The following is a 21,689-nucleotide window of genomic DNA, read 5'->3' on the forward strand; positions in this document are numbered from 1 at the left end:
CCAGTGCTGAGTAGAGGGGAACTAGGACTTCCCGGGATTTGGAAGCTATGCTTCTATTAATGCAGCCCAAAAGAGCATTTGCCTTTTTTTGCAGCCACATCCCATTGTTGGCTCATATTCAGGTTGTGATCGACAACAATTCCAAGATCCTTCTCGCCTGTAGTGTGGTTGAGCCACGTATCCCCCATCTTGTAACTGTGCATTTGGTTTCTTTTTCCTAGGTGCAGAACTTGGCATTGATCCCTATTAAATTCCATTCTGTTGTTTTCTGCCCAGCCCTCCAGCCTATCAAGATCACTTTGAATTCTGTTTCTGTCTTCCAGGGTATTTGTTATCCCGCCCTCCGTCATCAGTTTTGTGAATCAGTTTGTCACCTATCAGAAGACAATCCACTTCCCACCTTCTTTTCTTGTCAGTGATATAAATTCAGTTTGAATATTTGAGACGCCTGAGTGTCCGGCTCAGTGTTCTGGGGGTTGCAGGGTGGCATGCCCTCTTCAGGTGGCTCGGGGTCCTCCTCCATGGGAAGAGCCTGGTATCTGTTGTGTAGTTGCAGTCATGCAGAATGCCTCCTGATTCTGCTTGTCGTATATGTCAAGTGTCCCTTCCACCATACAAGTCTCTCTCTCTCTCTCTCTCTCTCTCTCTCACACACACACACACACCTGGGTGGCCCAGGACTAGCTGCCAGCAACTGGATCATCATCAGTGCCCCCACCCCCAAATCCCAAGGGCAGATCTAGGCTGAGGTTTTTGGTAAACTGGGAAACATTTTGCCCTATTTTCTGTTTAATGAGGAGGTAACCCATCCCACCCCACGCATCTTTGGAAGCAGAAATATTATCATGTATAATAAAACACGCCAAAGTGTGTTTTTTTTACTAAGCGTAGTAACGGCACAGAGGGTCTGATAAAAACAATAAAGGAGGTGAGCGCAGCGATCCACTCTGCAAAAGAACAGAGGCCCCCTCCACAACACCCCTAGGCTCCACCCTCTGACGGCAAATGAAGCGGCTGCTTGCGGAGGAGCCTCTCACTCCCTGCCTCCAACTGGGAGCAGCAGCAGAGCAGGAGGATATCCTGCATCGCCTGAAGGAGAGCAACCTTTATTATTAGGACCAATCGAAATGCCACAAAATATTGTGTAAGCTTTCCTCACTCCCCTAACCCACCCTTCCCAAAGGCGGGAGCGCAAGCAGGCAGCCTGACTTAGCCCCACCATTCCCAGTCGGTCCTTTGCTCACCTCCACGGCCTTGGTCATATTCTCTCTGTATGCGCACGGGAATTGAATTAATGATATCGTCGTTATTTTATTTGTATATTTTTAAATTTGTATTTTTCCCCTTGAATTTGGTGCCCTAGGCAACCACCTAGTTCACCTATAGGGACGGGCCGCCCCTGCACACGCACACATCTCCCTCAACAATCCTGTGAGATAGGTTATGCTGAGAGATTAGGCCAAGAGGTAGTGACTGGAAGTGGTCATCTTTCCTTGTGGGCCTTTTTGCAGAGGGGAAAGAGGGAGAGTCCTGGGAGTGGGAACGCAGGTGGGGCTGATTTTATTGCAAAAATGGTCCACAAGGAAAGGGTTAATTCATCTATCCCCTGAGCACCATTGCAATTCCCATCCTACTGAATCCCCCCACCCCAATATGGGTGTACTAATGTTAAGTTGTATTTCCATTTGCATCCCAGAGAGAGAGAGAGAGACAGAGAGAGAGAGAGAGAGAGAGGTTAAATGTTCTAAAACATTTTTGAAGTTACGTTTTTATTTGCTGTTATTCTTGTTTCAGGAAGGGTGGGAAGGGGAGTGAGGAAAGCTTACACAGTATTTTGTGGCATTTCGATTGGTCCTAATAATAAAGGTATTGCCCAACAGTAGATTTAACATTGTTGCAGGCAATAAAATTAATATTAGTAAAACTTACTTATTGACTTTTTATCCAATCAAGAAATAAGGACAATTGAGATTAATACTGGTTTTTTGACTTGGAATGATCCAATGCATAATTTCAGTATGTATTTTTCTAAACTTGTTGAGGAGTTACAAAAAAAACTAATTATAAGAACTTAGGAGTTAAAATAAGAAAATAATTGAATAAATAGCAACTGCTAATGCTTTCTTTTTGGGTTAGAACTGCAGAGGTAAAAATTGATATGTTACTGAAAATTAATTTTCTGTTACAAATATCACAGCAACAGAATAAAATATGGGAGACCGACAGAGTATTGTTAGTGTGAATAAGTTTATATTAAAAGTTTAAAAAGTAGGATATTAGCCCAATGCCTAAAAATAAGGAAGAGGGAGGTTTAACCATACCTGATTGTTGTCTTTATTTATATGCAAATTCTTTGGCTTCAGTATTAGATTGGTATTATGGTTTTGCTGAACATTCTATTGGCACATTTGAACATATGTTTGTCAATTTGCTTTTCTAAGCACTTTTTATGGCTGTTACCTAGAGAAGAATCTATTTTAGGAATTAGTAGTGTTACAGTTAATTTATGGAATATCTGCAACAAATCATATATTCTTCTGCCGTGTTTTAGTGTCTGTACCTCTGCTATGCTTCAAAGAGGTGACATCCAGTTTAATCCAGTCATGTCAGAGGGAGAAATGAAAGCTATCAATGGTTTAGAAGCAAGAGTCATTGAAAAGGTAAGCATGCATCGTCCATATGGGGATGTGGAGTGAAATATGAGCAGCGATTGGCTTGCCTCCCACTGTATTTGCAGGGAACAGCTTGCCATTAGCATTGTGAAGCAGCCAGTGAATGTGAATATGACTTAGGACCAAGTGATCTGAAAAACCACATTCTCCCATATGAGCCTGCCCGGGTTTTAAGATCTGGGGAGGCCCTTCTCTTAGTTCTGCCACCACAGCAGGCAGATTTGTTGGAGACTCGAGAGAGGACCTTCTTAGTGGCTGCTCCCAGGCTTTGGAACTTCCTGCTGAGAGAGGCTAAGTTGTCCTTCTGCTGGCAGGCAAATATGTTTTTAATCAAGCAGCGCTTTGGCATGTGAGCTGGTCTGCTGCTGAGGGGAATCTTACTGGGATGGGTGCTTTATTTCCTTTATTGTTCTGTTGTTGTTTTTTAACTCTGCTTTTAACTTGCTAGTTTTTATGATATGTTTTAATTATTTGTCTTCATCTTGATTTTATTGTTAGCTGCCTTGAGTACCATTTTTTGGTGGAAAGGCAGGATAAAAACCTGTAAATAAAATTTACTGGCATTAACGAAGATAGTTCTGTGGGTATCTTTTAAAGTTGGGTTCAATAGAATAGGCTGAATCTAGAAAAAAGCCCACGAAAGAGGGCAGGTGGAAGGTGATTTTCTCATCCCCTCCTCTCCCCAGCAACCTCCTCAACCCCACAAAAGTTCTCCCAAGGGCCGGGGTTCCTGCTGGATGGGGTGGGGTGTAGTGCAAGGTGCTGAAAAGCTGGCAGAGGTCCCTTCGGGGGGACTGCTCTTCTCCACAACTGTGCACAGCTGATGCAGATCGAGTGCCCACAGAAGAAGAGACCCTCCCTGAGGCATCACTCCCACCAGAAGAAGGATCTCAGGGAGATCCAGAGACCTCCTCTCAGACAGATACAAGGACCTGGTACAGTTGTACAAAATAGTGGAGACGAGGTGACATTGCCTGCAAAGTTTAAGGACTGTGTCATGGGATAATGGTAAAAACCGTGAGCCATTCCCTCTGAGTCCTAGTTTTGAATTTGAGGGTGTATTCAGGACTTGACTAATGGGCAGTTATTTAAACAGAAGACAGTAGCCCTATGCAGGCATTCACCTGCTCTTGTGTAGGACAAAAGTGGGGAGAAGGAACGCATAGAAGGCATAGAAGTCCTGCCCCCAAGTCCCTACACATCGTGGCTTCGCGCTTACCAAGCTCCCATGATTGCAAACCCGGATAAGGCAGGGTTCACGACCATGGGAGTTCTGTAAGTGCATTCAGCTGAACATGCTTACAGAACCCTTTTCACACCTTCATGCTCAATGTGCAAAGGTCTGACCAGCAGCCAGAGGTGCAAGGGCATTGGGGTTGGGGCGTAAATGCATACACACATTCCTTCCCCCTGTTTTTGTAAACACCTACATAGGGCTAGAGCTTCACCACATGAGGCTGAAATCCCGCATCCTTACCTGGGCTTCTGCTTCCAGTTTCCTTACAGGATTAAGATCGCTTCCTTTACTTGGACAGACACGTGCTTTGAATCGGGGAATTCCTTTCTCGGCAAGTTCTATATGTTTCACTTTATAGCCACTAGACGGTGCTGTGGTTATAGGTGTTGTTCAGTCGTTCAGTTGTGTCCAATTCTTCGTGACCCCATGGACCATAGCACGCCAGGCCTTCCTGTCCTCCGCTCTCTCCCGGAGTGTGCTCAAGTTCATAAAGGTGTACTATGTTCATAGAGGTGTACTATGTAGTTCTTTAGGAATTAATGCATCTTATGGTTGGAAATAATAAGTTGCTGAAGTTACCAGAATCTTTTATGTGCTATCTGGAGAGCAGAAGTGAGGTCTGGGCAGTTACGTTCACACACACACACACACACACACACACCCCAACCACATTCAAGAGTCACTGCACCCAATTGTTACAACAAATCATGATGACTGGAATAGCTCTGCATACAGTAAACCTGTTTGTATATGGAGACCAAAATCAGTGTATGCCAGAAATAAAAAAAAGGCTCATTGCATTGAGGCGCTGTAACAGCAGCCCAGAATAAGGGCACTTATTGTGCTGACCCAGACTGAAAGGTTTTCGTAACTTTTTTTCAAAGGGAATGAGTTCCTGCATCTGAAACAGAGATGTTTTCATTGTAAAAATGCAAGCTGAGATACTGAATAATTACCACTAACATTCAAGGCCAGTGGGTCTGGTATGGAGTGGGTGGTAAGGAAGACAATGAACATAACAGTGAAATGTTAAACATTCATTGGCAAAAATAATATGTACAAAAGACCATTTTTTCTCAACAGCTGACCTAGGAATTGAAGACCAAAAGAATTCCTCCAGCCTCAGTCAGTTTCCCAGACACTTAAAGGCAATTTCTTTGGGTTTCCTCACCGCCCCCATCAGTGCCACTTATGTGTTTGTTTCAATTAGGTTTCCATGGACACTAGAACCCCTGACATTTGGACGTGGCATGGAAAGATTTTTTTTGTCTGCATTTTCCCTCCCAAACATAGGCAAGTGATGTCACACCAGTCCAGCAAAGAGCCTCTTGGGAAGAATATAACAAAGCAGGGCCCAGTTGGAGAGAAACATGATTTATTTAAATAAGTTCCTTCATGTTTTCATTCCCAGGGCAGTTTACAGTAAAATAACAGAATATGAATTGAAATAAAATTTAAACCATTTCAATCAATTTAAACAACTGAAATAGCATGTCAGTGAACATCTTAGCAGAGACTAAAACCAGAGTAAGATGCCTAGATAAATAAAAAGGAGCTTGCCTGGTTCCAAAAGGACATTAGAGTTGATGCCAGGAATGCCTCCCTGGTGTGAGCATTCCATGGGTGAGTGGCACCAATGAGAACTGGAAGCAGTGGAGGCTGGTGGCTCCAATTTCAGTGGGGCAGTGAATCCACCCTGGGTTTCAGTCAAAGCCAGCCAGAACTCTAAAGTAGCTATCCAAGGTGCTGAAACTAGTTTGGGTGCTGGGGTTCAGCACCTTGTACAGCTCATTTAGAGCTCTGGCTGGTTCTGACTGAAACCCAGAATGGATTCACAGCCCCACCAGAAGTGGAGCCACCAACCTCCACCTGCCTAACCACAGGAGGTGAGGGAATGTGAAGACCGGCCTCAGATTATCTTAATACATAGATCCATGCTGGAGTCAGCACGTGTGCCTTCAGCTACCTAGATCCCAGACCTTTTAGTGCTTTAAAGGTTGGAACCAGCCCTTTGAATTGTACTGAAAAATGGACCAGCAGCTGGTGAAGTCATTCAAGCACTGGCAAGGTGTGTTCCATGTGGCCAGTCCCAGTCAGCTATCTGGCAGGAGTGGAGTGAAGAGCAGCTGAAACTCCCAGGAAGTCTTCCAAGGCAGCCTCACATATGATGCACTGCAGCAGTTACCAGAGTGTGGCCCGGCTATTTCTGCTCATGGAGGAGTTGCCGCGGGTCTCCCCTGCTGTTTGCTCCAGCCTTTGCTGGTGAAAGGCGCGTCGTACCTCACATGACGTGGACATCCAAAGGCAAGGCGTGATCTAGGAATATGGGAAGCTGCCTTATGCCAAGTCAGGCTGTGGATCCACCTAGCTTGGTATCGTCTACACTGACTGGCAGAAGTGGCTCTCCAGGGTTTCAGAGAGGAGCGTATCCAGCCTTACCTGGAGATGCCGGGGATCGAACCTGGGACCTTCTGCATGCAGTGCTTGTGCTCTGCCACGAAGCTACAGCTCTTCCTGCTCAAAGCAACCCCAAGCTGTGAACCCGGAGGGAGTGCAGCCCCAAACAGAACATGCTGAACACCACTGAACCACCTGTCAACAGCACCTCCACCTTCTTCAGGTTTTTTGCCTTCATCTAGTTAATTTCTGCTCTCAGGCATAAATTCAGCAGAGGTGAGCCTCTGGGCAGTCCACAGGCACCCGGCAAGTGGCATCCCACTCCTCCGCCAAGCTGCCTAGGTGCACGTAGACCATTTATGCCTGTAGTGTTGCATAAATGGGCCTCTTTACAGCAACCATTTATGTAAAACCGGCCTTTACAGAAAAGGCTACGCTGCTATTTTACGCAGAGTGGTGGTGCAGTGGGGCCTGCCACACTTGCCCGGCTTGGCGCATGCTGAGTCAGGCAAGCATAGTAGTCCACAGACTCCAGTTGGGGGGGGGGGGAGCTGGTGGTAATCTGCTAAGATTGAGCCCCCAACTGGACTCTGCTGCCATCCCTACTGATCTGTATATAAAACAAAGTCATGCCATATTTTGGCTTTGCCTTTAGCTAATTTTAGTTGGTATGTCTGTTGTATTGTATTGTATTACAAATGCACTGCAGTAGAATCATAGAATAGTAGGGTTGGAAGGGGCCTACAAGGCCATCGAGTCCAACCCCCTGCTCAATGCAGGAATCCAAGTCACAGCATCCCTGACAGATGGCTGTCCAGCTTCGTCATGAACGCCTCCAAGTGTGGGAGAGCCCACCACCTCCCTAGGTAATTGGTTCCATTGTCGTATTGCTCTAACAGTCAGGAAGTTTTTCCTGATGTTCAGCCGGAATCTGGCTTCCTGTAACTTGAGCCCATTATTCCGTGTCCTGCACTCTGGGATGATCAAGAAGAGATCTTGGCCTTCTTCTCTGTGACAACCTTTCAAGTACTTGAAGAGTGCTATCATATCTCCCCTCAGACTTCTCTTCTCAAGGCTAAACATGCCCAGTTCTTTCAGTCTCTCTTCATAGGGCTTTGTTTCCAGTCCCCTGATCATCTTTGTTGCCCTCCTCTGAACCCGCTCCAGTTTGTCTGCATCCTTCTTAAAGTGTGGTGCCCAGAACTGGACACAGTACTCCAGATGAGGCCTAACCAGTGCTGAGTAGAGGGGACTAGTACTTCCCAGGATTTGGAAGCGATGCTTCTATGAATGCAGCCCAAAAGAGCATTTGCCTTTTTTGCAGCCACATCACATTGCTGGCTCATATTCAGCTTGGGATTGACAACAATTCCAAGATCCTTCTCGCTTGTAGTGTGGTTGAGCCACGTATCCCCCATCTTGTAACTGTGCATTTGGTTTCTTTTTCCTAGGTACAGTAACTAAGCAGAGACTAGCTAGCAAATGAACACTCTGGGCGATGGGTCCAGAGTAGCTGCCGTTGGTAGCAGTGCCACCAGGGAATTCCTTTTGTGAGGTCAGGGGATGTTGGTCACTGAATGGACCAGGTGGGGCTTGGGCAAGATGGAATGACACTGGAGTACACTTTCAGCAGCTCCATGGTATGCCACTAGCCATCTATATGGCCTGGGTCGCACCCTCTGGGTCGCACTGATATTACCCTACAGTAATGAGATTACAGGCTACAAACAGGGATATGGGAAATACCTAGTGTTTTGCACAGAGTGTCACATGCATGAATATCTGCCTGTGATGCAGAAGTCATGGGTGAGCACTCAGTGCAATGAACTTCAGGCTGTCAGGGAGCAAGTTCATTCCCTTGAATTCAAGGTCACAGACTTGGACTCAGAGAGGACTCCTCCAGGTTGAGGCTAAGTCCTGGACTAACATCTCCTCTGTTTTCATGGAGAATGAGGGTCTCAGGGAACTATGAGACAATTGTACAGAAGGGGTCATGTGCAACTTGGTGATGAGTGTATAGTAAGATACAACAACTGGTCAATGGGGCCAAAGGGTTATAGGGAAAAATAAATCTGCCAAACACAGCCTCTGACTAATCCACTTGTTAGGGTAATTAGGTGATAGGCACTCCCTGCTCTGGTGAAGGAATGAGATAATAATGAGGCTTTAAAGTTTTACTATTGTTAGTGATGATTAGCTCCCATTTAAAAGGAGTGTGTACAGGTATGCTTGCTCCCTTATCTTATTAACTATGTTAATTGATCAAAGCAAGTCGGGATTCTAACTTAAAAACCAAGGTGGGGGAACGAAAGGTGGAGCATGTGCCTCTCTTTCAGTCTGCACCCTTTTTACAGTTGCTCAGTTCTAACATTTCCAACTACTAGCTTGAACTGCAAGGAACTAACTTAGAGATGGGAAACCTTTTTCCAGTCAAGGCCAGCATTCTCTTAGTTGAAATCTATCAGGGCCTACATGCACACACACATGCATGCGCACCCCCCCCATTGCTGCACTTCACAGTGTCCCCCATAATAGCATTTGAAGGAAGTTTCAGTAGTTTTTAGTAACAGTCCTAGGGAAAAGAAGCTGCTGTGTTTGCCTGTTACGGCATGTCACACACACCCCCACCCCCCACCAGCATTTAAAGGAGTTTTCACTATGTTGTACGAATAATGATCGGAAAGTTAATAGATTGGGTCCAGGATCTGCAGATGGAAGTGTGCTGCTTATGGATCCAGTCAGAGAGGGCCTAAGTACATACAGGTGCTGAGAGAGCACTTGAGAGAGGAGGGACTTCATGAAAGGCTGCACAACCTGGAGGAGGAGCTCCTGAAGAATGTGGTGAAACTGAGGAGTGCTGTTTTTATTGCCATTTGGCAGGTTATATTTCATGCCAAGATGAGCTGTACTGGAGGGAGACCTTCATGGTGATTGGGCTCCTTTACTGAGCTGGGCTTGGTCAATGGGGTTCCAAGGGCAGTTATGGGACACGGAGGCTGGGGACTGAGAGAGAAAGGAGTTCAATGTCTTTGTTGTGGGGGGGTTCCTTATTTCACTTGGCTTTGAAAGAGTGAGAACTGCTGTTACCATTACCAAATAAGAAAATAAACACATTGCTGTTTATGCAGTGTGGCTTAGTGGAGGTCAATACTCACGGGAACTGGACCTGGCAGTTCATACAGCAGCAACATCATTGCCCTGGTATTCTTGGGGGTTCAGGGCAAAGGAAGAAAAATCCCCAACTGGTGGAAGTGGTCTGGTAATACCAGCACTATTCCTCTCACTACTGCATGGGGAGCCATCAGTGGTAGCAGTAGTGGAATCCAATTTATTTAGCAGAGCCTCTTACTGGAATGAGGGAGGGTCTATGTGGCAAGGAACCTTGCTAGTTGATGCCTGAGAGATACAAACCCAAAGGGTGTTAAGTTGGTATTGAGCCTTCTCATGGGGACAGACTGGAGTAGAGAAATGGCAGCAAGAATGGCACAAATGGATAAAGCAGAACTTACTGGGCTTTACTGGCGTGTGAGGGCCTGGATGTTGAAGTATTGAGACAGGCACTGCAAGAGTTTATGATGGCAAAAGAGCCCAGTTCCCTGTCAGGCAGGAATTAAGTCCATACAGGTGCTGAGAGAGCAGAAGTGCTTGAGAGGGGAAGAACTTCAGGAAAAGGAAAGGCAGTGGGTCCTGGATGAGGAATGGTTGAAGGTGGAGCACAGCACAAGTTTGAGGAGAAGTGGATAAAACATGAGATGGAGATGTTGCAATTGAACTTACCACAGATGAGATACAAAGGGTGGTTCAAAGCTTTTCAAAGCATTACTAGGGTAAGTGACTTGCTGTCATGGTGACTGGGAACAAGGGGTACATGGACAGTTGCATACTGTGGGGATCCCAAGAGAGAGCTCACCGGACACTGAAGGAGTCATTCCTAAGTGGGGTGCGGTATCTTGCTTTTGCAGAGGTTTAGCCTAACCTAAACCTGCTCTTCTAAGATGGCTGAGTTCCAGAAGCCCTGGACAAAGGGCTTGGAATTGTTGTCGATCACAGGCTGAATATGAGCCAACAATGTGATGTGGCTGCAAAAAAGGCAAATGCTCTTTTGGGCTGCATTAATAGAAGTATAGCTTCCAAATCACGTGAAGTACTAGTTCCTCTCTACTCAGCACTGGTTAGGCCTCATCTGGAGTACTGTGTCCAGTTCTGGGCACTACGCTTTAAGAAGGATGCAGACAAACTGGAACAGGTTCAGACAAGGGCAGTGAAGATGATCAGGGGACTGGAAACAAAGCCCTATGAAGAGAGACTGAAAGAACTGGGCATGTTTCATTGAGAAAGAAGACTGAGGGGAGATATGATAGTGCTCTTCAAGTCCTTGAAAGGTTGTCCCAGAGAGGAAGGCCAGGATCTCTTCGCAATCATCCCAGAGTGCAGGACATGGAATAGTGGGCTCAAGTTACAGGAAGCCAGATTCTGGCTGAACATCAGGAAAACTTCCTGACTGTCAGAGCAATTAAACAATGGAACCAATTACCTAGGGAGGTAGTGGGCTTTTAGCAGGGGGTTGGACTCGATAGTCTTATAGGCCCCTTCCAACCCTACTATTGTACGATTTTATGATTTGTTTCATTTTACAGCCACTAGATGGCACTGCATTATAACACAACACCATCATTTCACACAGCCCATAGCTCCGGTTAATGTCCCTTATCAGGTTATTTCTGATTTTTTAAAAAAGCGGGATAAAGGTCAGAAAGCATGGGAGAAGTCCTAGAGGTTGCAAACGTCATGTGAAGGACCTGCAAACATCCGGTGAGTGACCAATCATGAGCATGCAATAAATCGCTCAAGGAGTTAATCTCTTACACCTTGATAATAATGCAGTAATTGGTAGAATCCAGCATAATATTGTTGATCTCTTTCATCTTTAAAAAAAAAAATCAGTTTAGTGGATTGTGGGACATCTGTGGTCATAATTGATTTTGTTTTCTGCAAAGTATTTGACAAAATCCCCCATGATATTTTGGTTAATATAACCCACTTTTTAAAGGTAAGGTAACATATGCATCGTTTATAAGTAATTCCTTTAAAAAAAAGTAACTTGTTGAAAACAACTGAATATTAAGCATTTAGTATACATTGTTATTTAATATAATATTTTCTATAGTTATATTTATAATTTTAAAATATACTATTCCTTTGCTTTAAGGATTTGAATCTCTGGACTGTCCTGTGTCTAAATCCATTTACAGCAGGGATAGGGTCCCCGTCTGGCTGTTCAAGTTTCCCCAGATGGCCACGCTCCCTTGCACTGGCCCCACCCCACTTCCCCCAACCACTGATGGTTTCCTAGATTTTTTCCCCATTCCAAAAGGCTGAGATGCCTCTCCTGAATCTCAGTTACAGGCCGTAAGAGCTTTAAACTACAACATGCTAGTGTTTTTTGTATTTTTAGCCCCACCTTGTTTGCCTTTGGCCCCGCCCCCTTTGTCTTCAGCCACGCCCATCCCTGGAGTGCAGCCCCATGAACTTCTCCAAAACGGAATTCAGCCCTCGGACTAAAATAGAGCCCCCACTTGAAAGAGTCTGCTGGATGGGATAAATGGTAATCAGGAAAGGTAGCCATATGGTGGCAGTGGAAAGGGATTAAGAATAATTAATAAAGGGGAGTGAGCCTCCACTTAAGGAAAGTTACTAGTCCTCAGTGGGGAAGTGTTCCCTACATATCCATTACTGGTAGTTGGGATCCACAATTTGGTTTGTAGCAGTGGGGTCTCCTTCACAAGTTGATGTCTAGAGATGGGGTAACCCACTTCATCATGTGATTTCCCCACAACTTGGGGGTAACAATTGTGGGATACCCAAGAGAAGTGCTGTTCCACAACAACTTGGTGGTTAGTGGTGGGATAACCTACAGGCTTCCTTGACACACCCGAAGGCTGTGCCATAGAAGAGGGAAAATACTTGTTCTTTGCTGCTCTAGAGGACAGCACTAGATTGATTACAGGAAGGTAGATTTTGGTTGAACATTAGGAGAAACCTCTTAAGTGTCAGAGGAGTGTGTCAATGGAACCAACTGCCCCTTTCTTGTCACTGGAGATCTTTCAGCAGAGGCTGAATAACCCCTGGTGGGAGCTGCACTGGCCCTCCACTTCCTGCAAGAAGCAGGCGGTTGGGCTAGATGGCCTGCAGGACCCTCCAGCTCTGTGACTCTGGTTCTACTTCCACACACCATGCTCAGTAAGCTGTGGGATCTTCTGCTAAAAGACCTGGCAATGAGCACTACCTCTGCTGGCAAGGAAAGGGATTAGGCAAATTCATGAATGATAGGTCTGTCAATCACTAGTATTAGCCATGAGAGCGAAGCAGAATATCCAAGTTTGGAGGCAGTAAGCCACAGCATATCACTTGCTGAGGACTACCTCCTTACCCCCCTTGTTCCGCCACACTTGTCCCCACTGCTGCTTCTGCCCCCCACTGCACTCACCGCAGCAGCATTGAAGCAGGAAGTCAGCAGATGGGAGATAAGCTGCCAACTTCCTGCTTCCTAGCTGCTGAGCACTGCAGGAGACAGCAGTGGGGGTGAGGGGGGGGCAGTGTGGGTCTGGCGGGCACACTCGAGGGGTGGGAGTCCTGGTGGATGCCTGAGTGCCCGCAGGCCCTGGGTTGCCAACCCCAGCTCTAATTCATTCCTTTTGCATTCAGAGAAGCATTTGTTCCTGCAGTTAACAGCTGGGGCAGAACGCCATCTGGATGTGTCTCTTCCTTTCCATTCTGGCCTCCCCTTTCCAACTACAGTGCCGCACCCAACCTTCTTACTTCTGTTATGGTTACCAAAGTAATCGGAGGTTTGCGAACACACTCCCTGTTTATCTGCCAGACTGGGCGGAGGCTGTGGCTTGTGCTGGCACTGGTGCCGGTGGCCTCTGCTGGGAAAGCAGCACTTTAGAAGGCCAACACTACAGCTTGTCAATCAGGTTCTCTTTATTCTTGTCTCAGCTGCATTATTGTTTACAGATGTGGTGTCTCTGGTACTGAATTTTTACATGTTTTCCTCAGCCAGTTTTATTAGGGGAAACTGTAAAATAAAAACTGATGAAATTCAGCATGAAGCTGAATATGATTGCTGACAAAATGAAGTGGCAAAAACCAAGCCACCATGTGGTGTCCCTGGCTCCGGCCTTCGTCAGAGAAGGGGACAAATGGCCTCATAGGCCAAAAGGGAGCTATGGCGTGACCCCAGCCTCCAGCACCTGTCTAAAGGGTGTTGCTGTTTTCCGCTGGAAATTGGCACAAGAGTCACAGAAAGTGCAAAGCTGACTGGACAGGGATGGGGGGGTGGGGGTGGCAGAAGCAACCACACTTAAACAGTGCTTAATACCAATCAAGCAGGGTTCTATGAAGCCACAGGAAAAAGCAAAGACCTTCCTCCAAAGGAAAAGGGGGCAGAGGGGCAAGGTGGACCTCCTGGGGGCCAGACATCCCAGACGCGGGGCCCCAACAGGGCCTCCTCCCTGGGCATGGACAGGCATGAGCTGGAGACACATGGGACAGCCTTTGCAGAGGGGCAGACTCATATCATGGAAGGCAGACCTTCAAGTATCCTGAACCCAAATAATATAAGGCTTTAAAGGTCACAACTAGCACTTTGGATTGGACCTAGGAACAAGTTAGTAGCAAGCACAGCTTTTTTGGCAGAGGGATGACTTGCTCCTAACATCTTGCTCCAGTGAATAAACAAGCTGCCACATTTTGAAGAGGTTTTAGATTTTTGGATACTCTTCAAAGGTAGTCCCATATAGAGTGCATTGCAGTAGTCCAGATGTGATCTGACGAAGGCACATGTCACTATGGGCAAATCTGTTCTCTCCAGGAATGGCCGCAGTTGACACTAATCTGTGCCAAGCCCTGTCTGGCCTGCTGTCACATGGGCTTCCAGGTCAAAACTGGTTCAAGGAGCACTCCCGAACGACACATGTGCCACCCTTCCATCCAGCCCCAGTTGAATTCCTATTTCTGGGTTAGCAGTTCTGCTGATGAAAAAACCCCCATCTTTTTAGGATTAAGTTTGAATTTGTTAGGCCCTATCAGGGGTCAACAAATTTTGGCTGCCCTTGCAGGCCAAACCAGCATTTGATATCACTATGACCCTGCCCCCTCAAGGAACAGGGCCTTCGCCCTGACCTCATGCTGTATCCCTGAAACCCATCACAAGGCCAGGGGGGAATCTCTTGCTCCTTTCTCCAGTTCTAAGCTCGGCCCTGGACCGGGCGCATAAAACAAACCCCTACTCTCCAACAGTTCAGAGCTAGATGGGGGCATTCCGCTTCTGTTTCCTATGGGTGCTGCACTCTCAGAGTGCCTGTTGGGCACAGAGCAAACTCATGCATTTCCATCTCCCCCCCTCCAGCTTGGAGCTGGGAGAGAGCAGCTATTGGTTTGTTCTGCCTCTACATGCAGTGGGCACTGACTCCATAGCACTTATTGGGTGCTGAACAAGCCCATGCACCTCCACCTCCTCCCTCCAGCTCACAGCTGGAACGAAGATGCCCATCAGAGTGCCCATCAGGTAGATAAAAACTCACATGCATCTGACTTCACTCCCCAGCTTCAAGCTGGAAGAGGTGGACGCCCATTGGCTTCCTCTACCTCTGCACACAACTGCTACTGGGAGCGTCCAATTGGGTGCAGAAGCAAGCCCACATGCCTCTACCTCCTGTCTTGAGCTTGGAGCTTGAGAAGGGAGGTGGAGGTTTGTTCTGGCTCTGTGCTTGCACCTGGCAAGAACAAGTCCCAGGCTTCAGCAGAACTTTTGAGCTGGGGAGGGATGGGGCTCATCCCATCTCCTCTCTAGTGCCAGGTTCGTTGGAAGCCTTGGACTCATCTCACGCACCAGAGCCTGGCTTACTTCTTAACACAGCAAGGGTGGCAAGTGAGATTATCAAGCCCTTCCCTCCATCTAGTCCATTAACAACTCTAGGCACAAGTTCTGAACTTCAGCAGCTTCCCTGGAATATGGAAAAGAGAGATGAAGCTGGGTGTCATCTGCATATCAGTGACACGAAACTCCAACTCCCTAGACAGTGCTTTCCAGCTGGGGGACAAAATGGAACCCTGCTGCAGCGCTCCATAGGCCAATGGCCATGGGGTCAAGGAGACACCCTCCAGCACCACCTCCTGAAAGTGCCTCTCCAAGAAGGACCAGCAGCACTGTCAAACAATTTATTTATTTGTTCTGGAAATTCCAAAAAAGGATTTCATGTAAAATGGAAAGCACCTCTATGTAGATATTTCTGCTGTTAAATGTAAGAAGAGCCCTGCTGGATCAGACCAAGGGTTCATCTAGTCCTGTGTCAGAGCTGAGCCACGGGCAGCAATCTGGAACAAGCTAGGATCCAGAAATTCATACCAAAGGACAATCTGAATTAGAGGGTAAATCAGGAGGCAGGACCAGAGAACAAGACAGAAAATAGGCCTGAAGGAAACACAGAGGCATTCAGGTAGAACTCGTTGCTCAAGCAACGCTCCACTGAGACAGAAAGCTCTCTTATACTCCAGGAGGAGCCAACAGCCTGCCTGATCAGAGTCAGTCTGGAAGGTTCTTCACTGAGAAGCATATTATGTATTTATTGGTTGATCTGATTTGTACCCCACCTTTCTACCAAAAAATGGCACTCAAGGTGGCTTACAAGCACAACTAAATTTGATCAGAACAATAAAACAATACATTAAAATACAATAAAAACAAAGTGAAGGGAGAGAGTTGGGTGCCCTAACACCCATCAGTTTAGGCAGGGGCAAACAATTACTGAGGTAGACTGCTACCACCCCTTATGTCCACCTCAGCCTGAGCCAGGGGACTCTCAGACCTTGCCGGACACTCTTGAGGGTTACTGAACAGGGATTCAGCTTCACCCCACCCTATTCCCAAGCCTGAAACAATTAAATAGTAGCAGCTAACCAAGCAGAAGGCTCTGAACTTAGTCCTGAGGTTAACCTGGAAGAAAGCACCCACCGCTCTAGAGGTAGAGAATAAGTTTATTTACATAGGGGAGAGGGAAAGGGATAAAAAGGGTATACAAGGATTAAAAAAGAAACCCTTTGGAACAATACTCCAGGCAAAAATAACAAAGCAATACCTAAATCTATCCCTTACGTAACCTAGTACAGGTCTTCCAATAGTGCAGGGCCCATAATCCAGGGTCCCATAATCCAGGGTCCAAAAGCCCACAAGCCTGAAGGCAAGTTAGAGCATAAAGGTGAAAATGAACAGGCAGTCCCAAGCCCCTGTCTTTTATGCTTAAGCCCTTGACAACTCAAGGAAGATCTCATTTAGCCAATCACAGGCCGACTCCAGCAATGTTCCCCAAACCCTGTATGGGAGGGTGGAAGTTCCCACAGGAATGCAGCTGAGATCATTCAGCCCGTTTAATGGAGCTTTACTCTGGCCTTGAAGGCTAGCGCTATCTTGAGATAACAGATCCAAAGGTAGCTACATCACAATGTGCTATTTCAGCTTGGCCAAATGGAGTTGTCACACAGCCAGAGCACAGAAAGAAAATGGAATTCTTGACACATAACAATTTCAGAATAATAAAATAAAAAACAGCACCCAATCCAACAGACCCACTTACAGGCCAAAGCCCTTCTTGAATAAAGCCACGGTGTTCTCGAAAGAAGGGCCTTTCCTATGGGAGAAGGCATCCTTTCAGGAAGCCTAGCCCCAAGCCGTATAGGGCTTTACAGGTCATAGCCAGCACTTTGAATTCTGCCCGTAAACAGACTAGTAGCCCATGAAGCTGTTCTAACAAGGGAGTTGCATGCTCCCTGTACCTGGCCCCAGTCAACAGTCTGGACCAGCTGAAGTTCCTGAATAGTTTTCAGAGGCAGCCCCAAGTACAGCACATTACGGTAGTCCTATGGGATACAACTACGGCATATGTGACTGTGGCCAGATCAGACATCTCTAGGAATGGGCACAGGTGATACACTAGTCTCAGCTGTGCAAATGCACTGCTTGCCACTGCTGAGACCTGGGCACCCAGGTTTGGGGCCGAGTTTAAGAGTAAGCTGCTAGCACTTCAGTGGAAGTATAACCCCATCCAGCACAGGTTGAATCCCTGTTCCCTCAGCTGCCTTTCAACTGCTGAAAAGCACCTGTCTCTTCTGGATTAAGCTTCAGTTTCTTTACTCTTATCCAGTCTATTACCGAGATGGGACGGTAATCAATGGACAACTTCACTTAGAAGCTGCAATGGCATGGCTCACCATATGGGGCAGTAGTCCTGGGTTTGCAACATTCTGAATCCTGTTTCCAGCAAAGGTCAGCAAGATGCCTCTGAGAACCCCACAAGCGGGTTATGAAGCCCCACCACCACGTTGCTTGTTCCCAGAATCTGGCATTCAGTGATGGCCTGTGGACCTGAAGGTTCCACTTAGCAGTCATGGCTAATTGCCCCTGAAAGGCTTATCCTTAAGGATTTTGTAATTTGAGCTGAAAGACCCTGATGCTGGGAAAGACTGAAGGCAAGAGAAGGGGACGGCAGAGGATGAGATGGCTAGATAGCATCACTGATGCAATGAATATGGACTTGAGCACACTCCGGGAGAGAGCACAGGACAGGAAGGCCTGGTGTGCTATGGTCCATGGGGTCATGAAGAGTCGGACACGACTGAACAACTGAACAACAACAATTTCAGCTGTATTTTGCGCTTTTACATATTGTTGGTATAACAGATTTTGAATAAAATTATCTTCAATTCCTCTTTTATAATATGATATTGAAAGGCCTTTTCTTTCTCTTTTTAAAAGCCATCTAAATTACTGACCATCATATCTTGTGTTAGTTAATTCCATAAGTTAGGGCACAATCCTAACTAGATAGGCTGCAGCCTCCGGAGGCGACCCCCTATCCAAAGCAAGGCAGGAGAGGCACGAGGGGATTGTTCCCCCTCGTGCCTCTGCTCCTCTCCTGCCTTTCACTAGACAGCCATTTTTGGCAGCAGCAGGGGGGGCTGACCATGAGAGGAAGGTGCATAGGATGTGTCGTATGCGCAGCTCCACTCTCCCCGCCCTGGAACACCCCTCAGCCCCACCCCTTTTCAGTTGCTCCACGCTCCTCTTGTGAGCGTGGAGGACAGGGCTTCTCCACGCTGCCTCCAAGGCAGCGCAGATGAGAGGGACAGTTGGTTTTCCAGGAACCAACCTTGGAGCATGGGCCCCGAGGTCGGTTCCTGGAAATGAGCATATCCTATGACACTAGACAGTGTCTAGTGGCCATAGGATTGCTCTCTTAGTGTGTGAAAGATCTGTGTGTTCTGACACCACTGTCAATCAATTTCATTGGACAATCCATATTCCAATTTTAGTATTTGGAGAAAAGTTTTTTTCTGTGGCATTGTGTGAAAGCAACCATGACAGCAACCATTTATGTAAGATTATACCCCTTTATTACATAATGTTCAAGATGATTTAGAGCTTTGGTCTAATATGAAGTTATCTTTACTCAGTAGGAAAAAATCCATTAAAATTAACATTTTACCAAAACTTAATTTCCTTTTCAAAATGTACCAGTTCACCTTCCAGAAAAGACATCTGTTGTTGTTCAGTCGTTCAGTCATGTCCGACTCTTCGTGACCCCATGGACCATAGCACGCCAGGCCTTCCTGTCCTGCGCTCTCTCCCAGAGCGTGCTCAAGTCCATATTCATTGCATCAGTGATGCTTTCTAGCCATCTCATCCTCTGCCGTCCCCTTCTCCTTTTGCCCTCAGTCTTTCCCAGCAGCAGGGTCTTTTCCAGAGAGTTTTCTCTTCGCATTAGGTGGCCAAAATATTTGAGCTTCAGTTTCAGTATCTGTCCTGCCAATGAGCACTCAGGGTTGATTTCCTTTAGGATGGACTGATTTCACCTCCTTGCAGTCCAGGGGACTCGTAAGTCTTCTCCAGCACCACAGTTCGAAAGCATCAATTCTTCGGCGCTCAGCCTTCCTTATAGTCCAGCTCTCACAGCCATACGTTACTACTGGGAAAACCATAGCTTTGATTAGACGGACCTTTGTCGGCAAGGTGATATCTCTGCTTCTGACTATGCTGTCTAGGTTTGCCATAGCTTTCCTCCCAAGGAGCAAATGTCTTTTAATTTCATGGCTACAGTCACCGTCTGCGGTGATCTTGGAGCCCAAGAAAATAAAATCTGTCACTGCTTCCATTTCTTCCCCTTCTATATGCCAGGAAGTGATGGGGCCAGATGCCATGATCTTCGTTTTTTTAATGTTGAGTTTCAAACCAGCTTTTGCACTCTCCTCTTTCACCCTTAACAAGAGGCTCTTTAGATCCTCTTCACTTTCTGCCATTAGGGTGGTATCATCTGCATATCTGAGGTTGTTGATAATTCTCCTGGCAATCTTAATTCCGACCTGTGATTCATCCAACCCGGCGTTTCTCATGATGTACTCTGCATATAAGTTAAATAAGCAGGGCGACAATATACAGCCTTGTCGTACCCCTTTCCCAATTTTGAACCACTCGGTTCCATGTCTGGTTCTTACTGTTGCTTCTTGACCCTCGTACAGGTTTCTCAGGAGACAGGTAAGGTGGTCTGGTACCCCCATCTCTTTCAGAATTTGCCACAGTTTGTTGTGATCCACACAATCAAAGGCTTTAGCGTAGTCAATGAAGCAGAAATAGACGTTTTTCTGAAATTCTCTCGCTTTCTCCATGATCCAGCGAAAGTTGGTGATTTGATCTCTTGTTCTTCTGCCTCTTCGAAACCCAGCTTGTACTTCCGGTAGTTCTCGGTTCGCATACTGCTGAAGCCTAGCTTGTAGGATTTTGAGCATCACCTTGCTGGCATGTGAAATGAGCGCAATTGTGTGGTACTCAATTTGAACACTCTTTGGCGTTGCCCTTCTTTGGAATGGGAATGTAAACTGACCTTTTCCAGTCTTGTGGCCACTGTTGAGTGTTCCAAATTTGTTGGCATATTGAGTGCAGCACTTTAACAGCATCGTCTTTTAGGATCTTAAATAGCTCAGCTGGAAGACTGTCATCTCCGCTAGCTTTGTTGTTAGTCATGCTTCCTAAGGCCCACTTGACTTCACTCTCTAGGATGTCCGGCTCAAGTTCAGTGACCGCACTATCATGGCTGTCAGGGACATTCAGATCTTTCCTGTATAGTTCTTCTGTGTATTCTTTCCACCTCTTCTTAATCTCATCTGCTTCTGTTAGGTCCCTGCCTTCTTTGTCCTTTATCATGCCCGTCTTTGCACAAAACGTTCCCTTGAGATCTCCGATTTTCTTGAAGAGATCTCTAGTCTTTCCCATTCTGTTGTTTTCCTCGATTTCTTTGCATTGTTCATTTAAGAAGGCCTTCTTGTCTCTCCTTGCTATTCTCTGGAACTCTGCATTCAGTTGGGTATATCTTCCCCTTTCTCCCTTGCTTTTCGCTTCCCTTCTTTCCTCAGCTAATTGTAAAGCCTCATCAGACAGCCACTTTACTTTTTTGCATTTCATTTTCTTTGGGATGGATTGAGTTGTTGCCTCCTGAACAATGTTACGGACCTCCGTCCATAGTTCCTCAGGCACTCTGTCTATCAGGTCTAATCCCTGAAATCTATTCCTCACCTCCACTGTATATTCATAAGGGATATGATTTAGGTCATACCTGAATGGTTTAGTGGTTTTCCCTACGTTCTTCAATTTAAGCCGAAATTTTGCTACAAGAAGCTCATGATCTGAGCCACAGTCAGCTCCAGGTCTTGTTTTTACTGACTGTATGGAGCTTCTCCATCTTTGGCTGCAAAGGACATAATCAATCTGATTTCGATATTGACCATCTGGTGATGACCATGTGTAGAGTCGCCTCTTGTGCTGTTGGAAAAGAGTGTTTGCTACAATCAGCGTGTTCTCTTGGCAAAACTCTATTAGCCTTTGTCCTGCTTCATTTTGTACACCAAGGCCATGCCTGCCTGTTATCCCAGTGATTTCTTGACTTCCTACTTTAGCATTCCAATCCCCTATGATGAAGAGGACATCTTTTTTTGGTGTTAGTTCTAGAAGGTGTTGTAGGTCTTCATAGAACCGATCAACCTCAGCTTCTTCGGCCTCAGTGGTTGGGGCATAGACTTGAATTACTGTGATGTTGAATGGTTTGCCTTGGATTCGTACTGAGATCATTCTGTCGTTTTTGAGATTGTACCCCAGTACTGCTTTTCCCACCCTTTTGTTGACTATGAGTGCTACTCCATTTCTTCTAAGGGATTCTTGCCCACAGTAGTAGATATGATGGTCACCTGAATTAAATTCGCCCATGCTTGTCCATTTTAGTTCCCGGATTCCCAAGATGTCGATGTTCAGTCTTGCCATCTCATGTTTGACCACCTCC

General features: G+C 46.3%; 1 protein-coding gene across 1 annotated transcript in view; it reads left to right on the top strand.

Annotated features, from left to right (window-relative positions):
- Positions 1–5,721: 5,721 nt before the first annotated feature.
- Positions 5,722–21,689, top strand: part of CRIP1 (cysteine rich protein 1) — a 36,244-nt gene continuing 20,276 nt past the window's right edge. Inside the window, exons 1-2 of the mRNA XM_084854848.1 lie at positions 5,722–6,529; positions 11,045–11,118. Coding sequence (XP_084710974.1) covers positions 6,480–6,529; positions 11,045–11,118 — 124 coding nt within the window. The 5' untranslated portion in view covers positions 5,722–6,479. The remainder of the gene's footprint in view (positions 6,530–11,044; positions 11,119–21,689) is intronic.

The sequence above is a fragment of the Heloderma suspectum genome, chromosome 4, assembly GCF_057233095.1.
Source record: "Heloderma suspectum isolate Gila_16-S chromosome 4, 16-S_ref, whole genome shotgun sequence".
NCBI lineage: Eukaryota > Metazoa > Chordata > Lepidosauria > Squamata > Helodermatidae > Heloderma > Heloderma suspectum.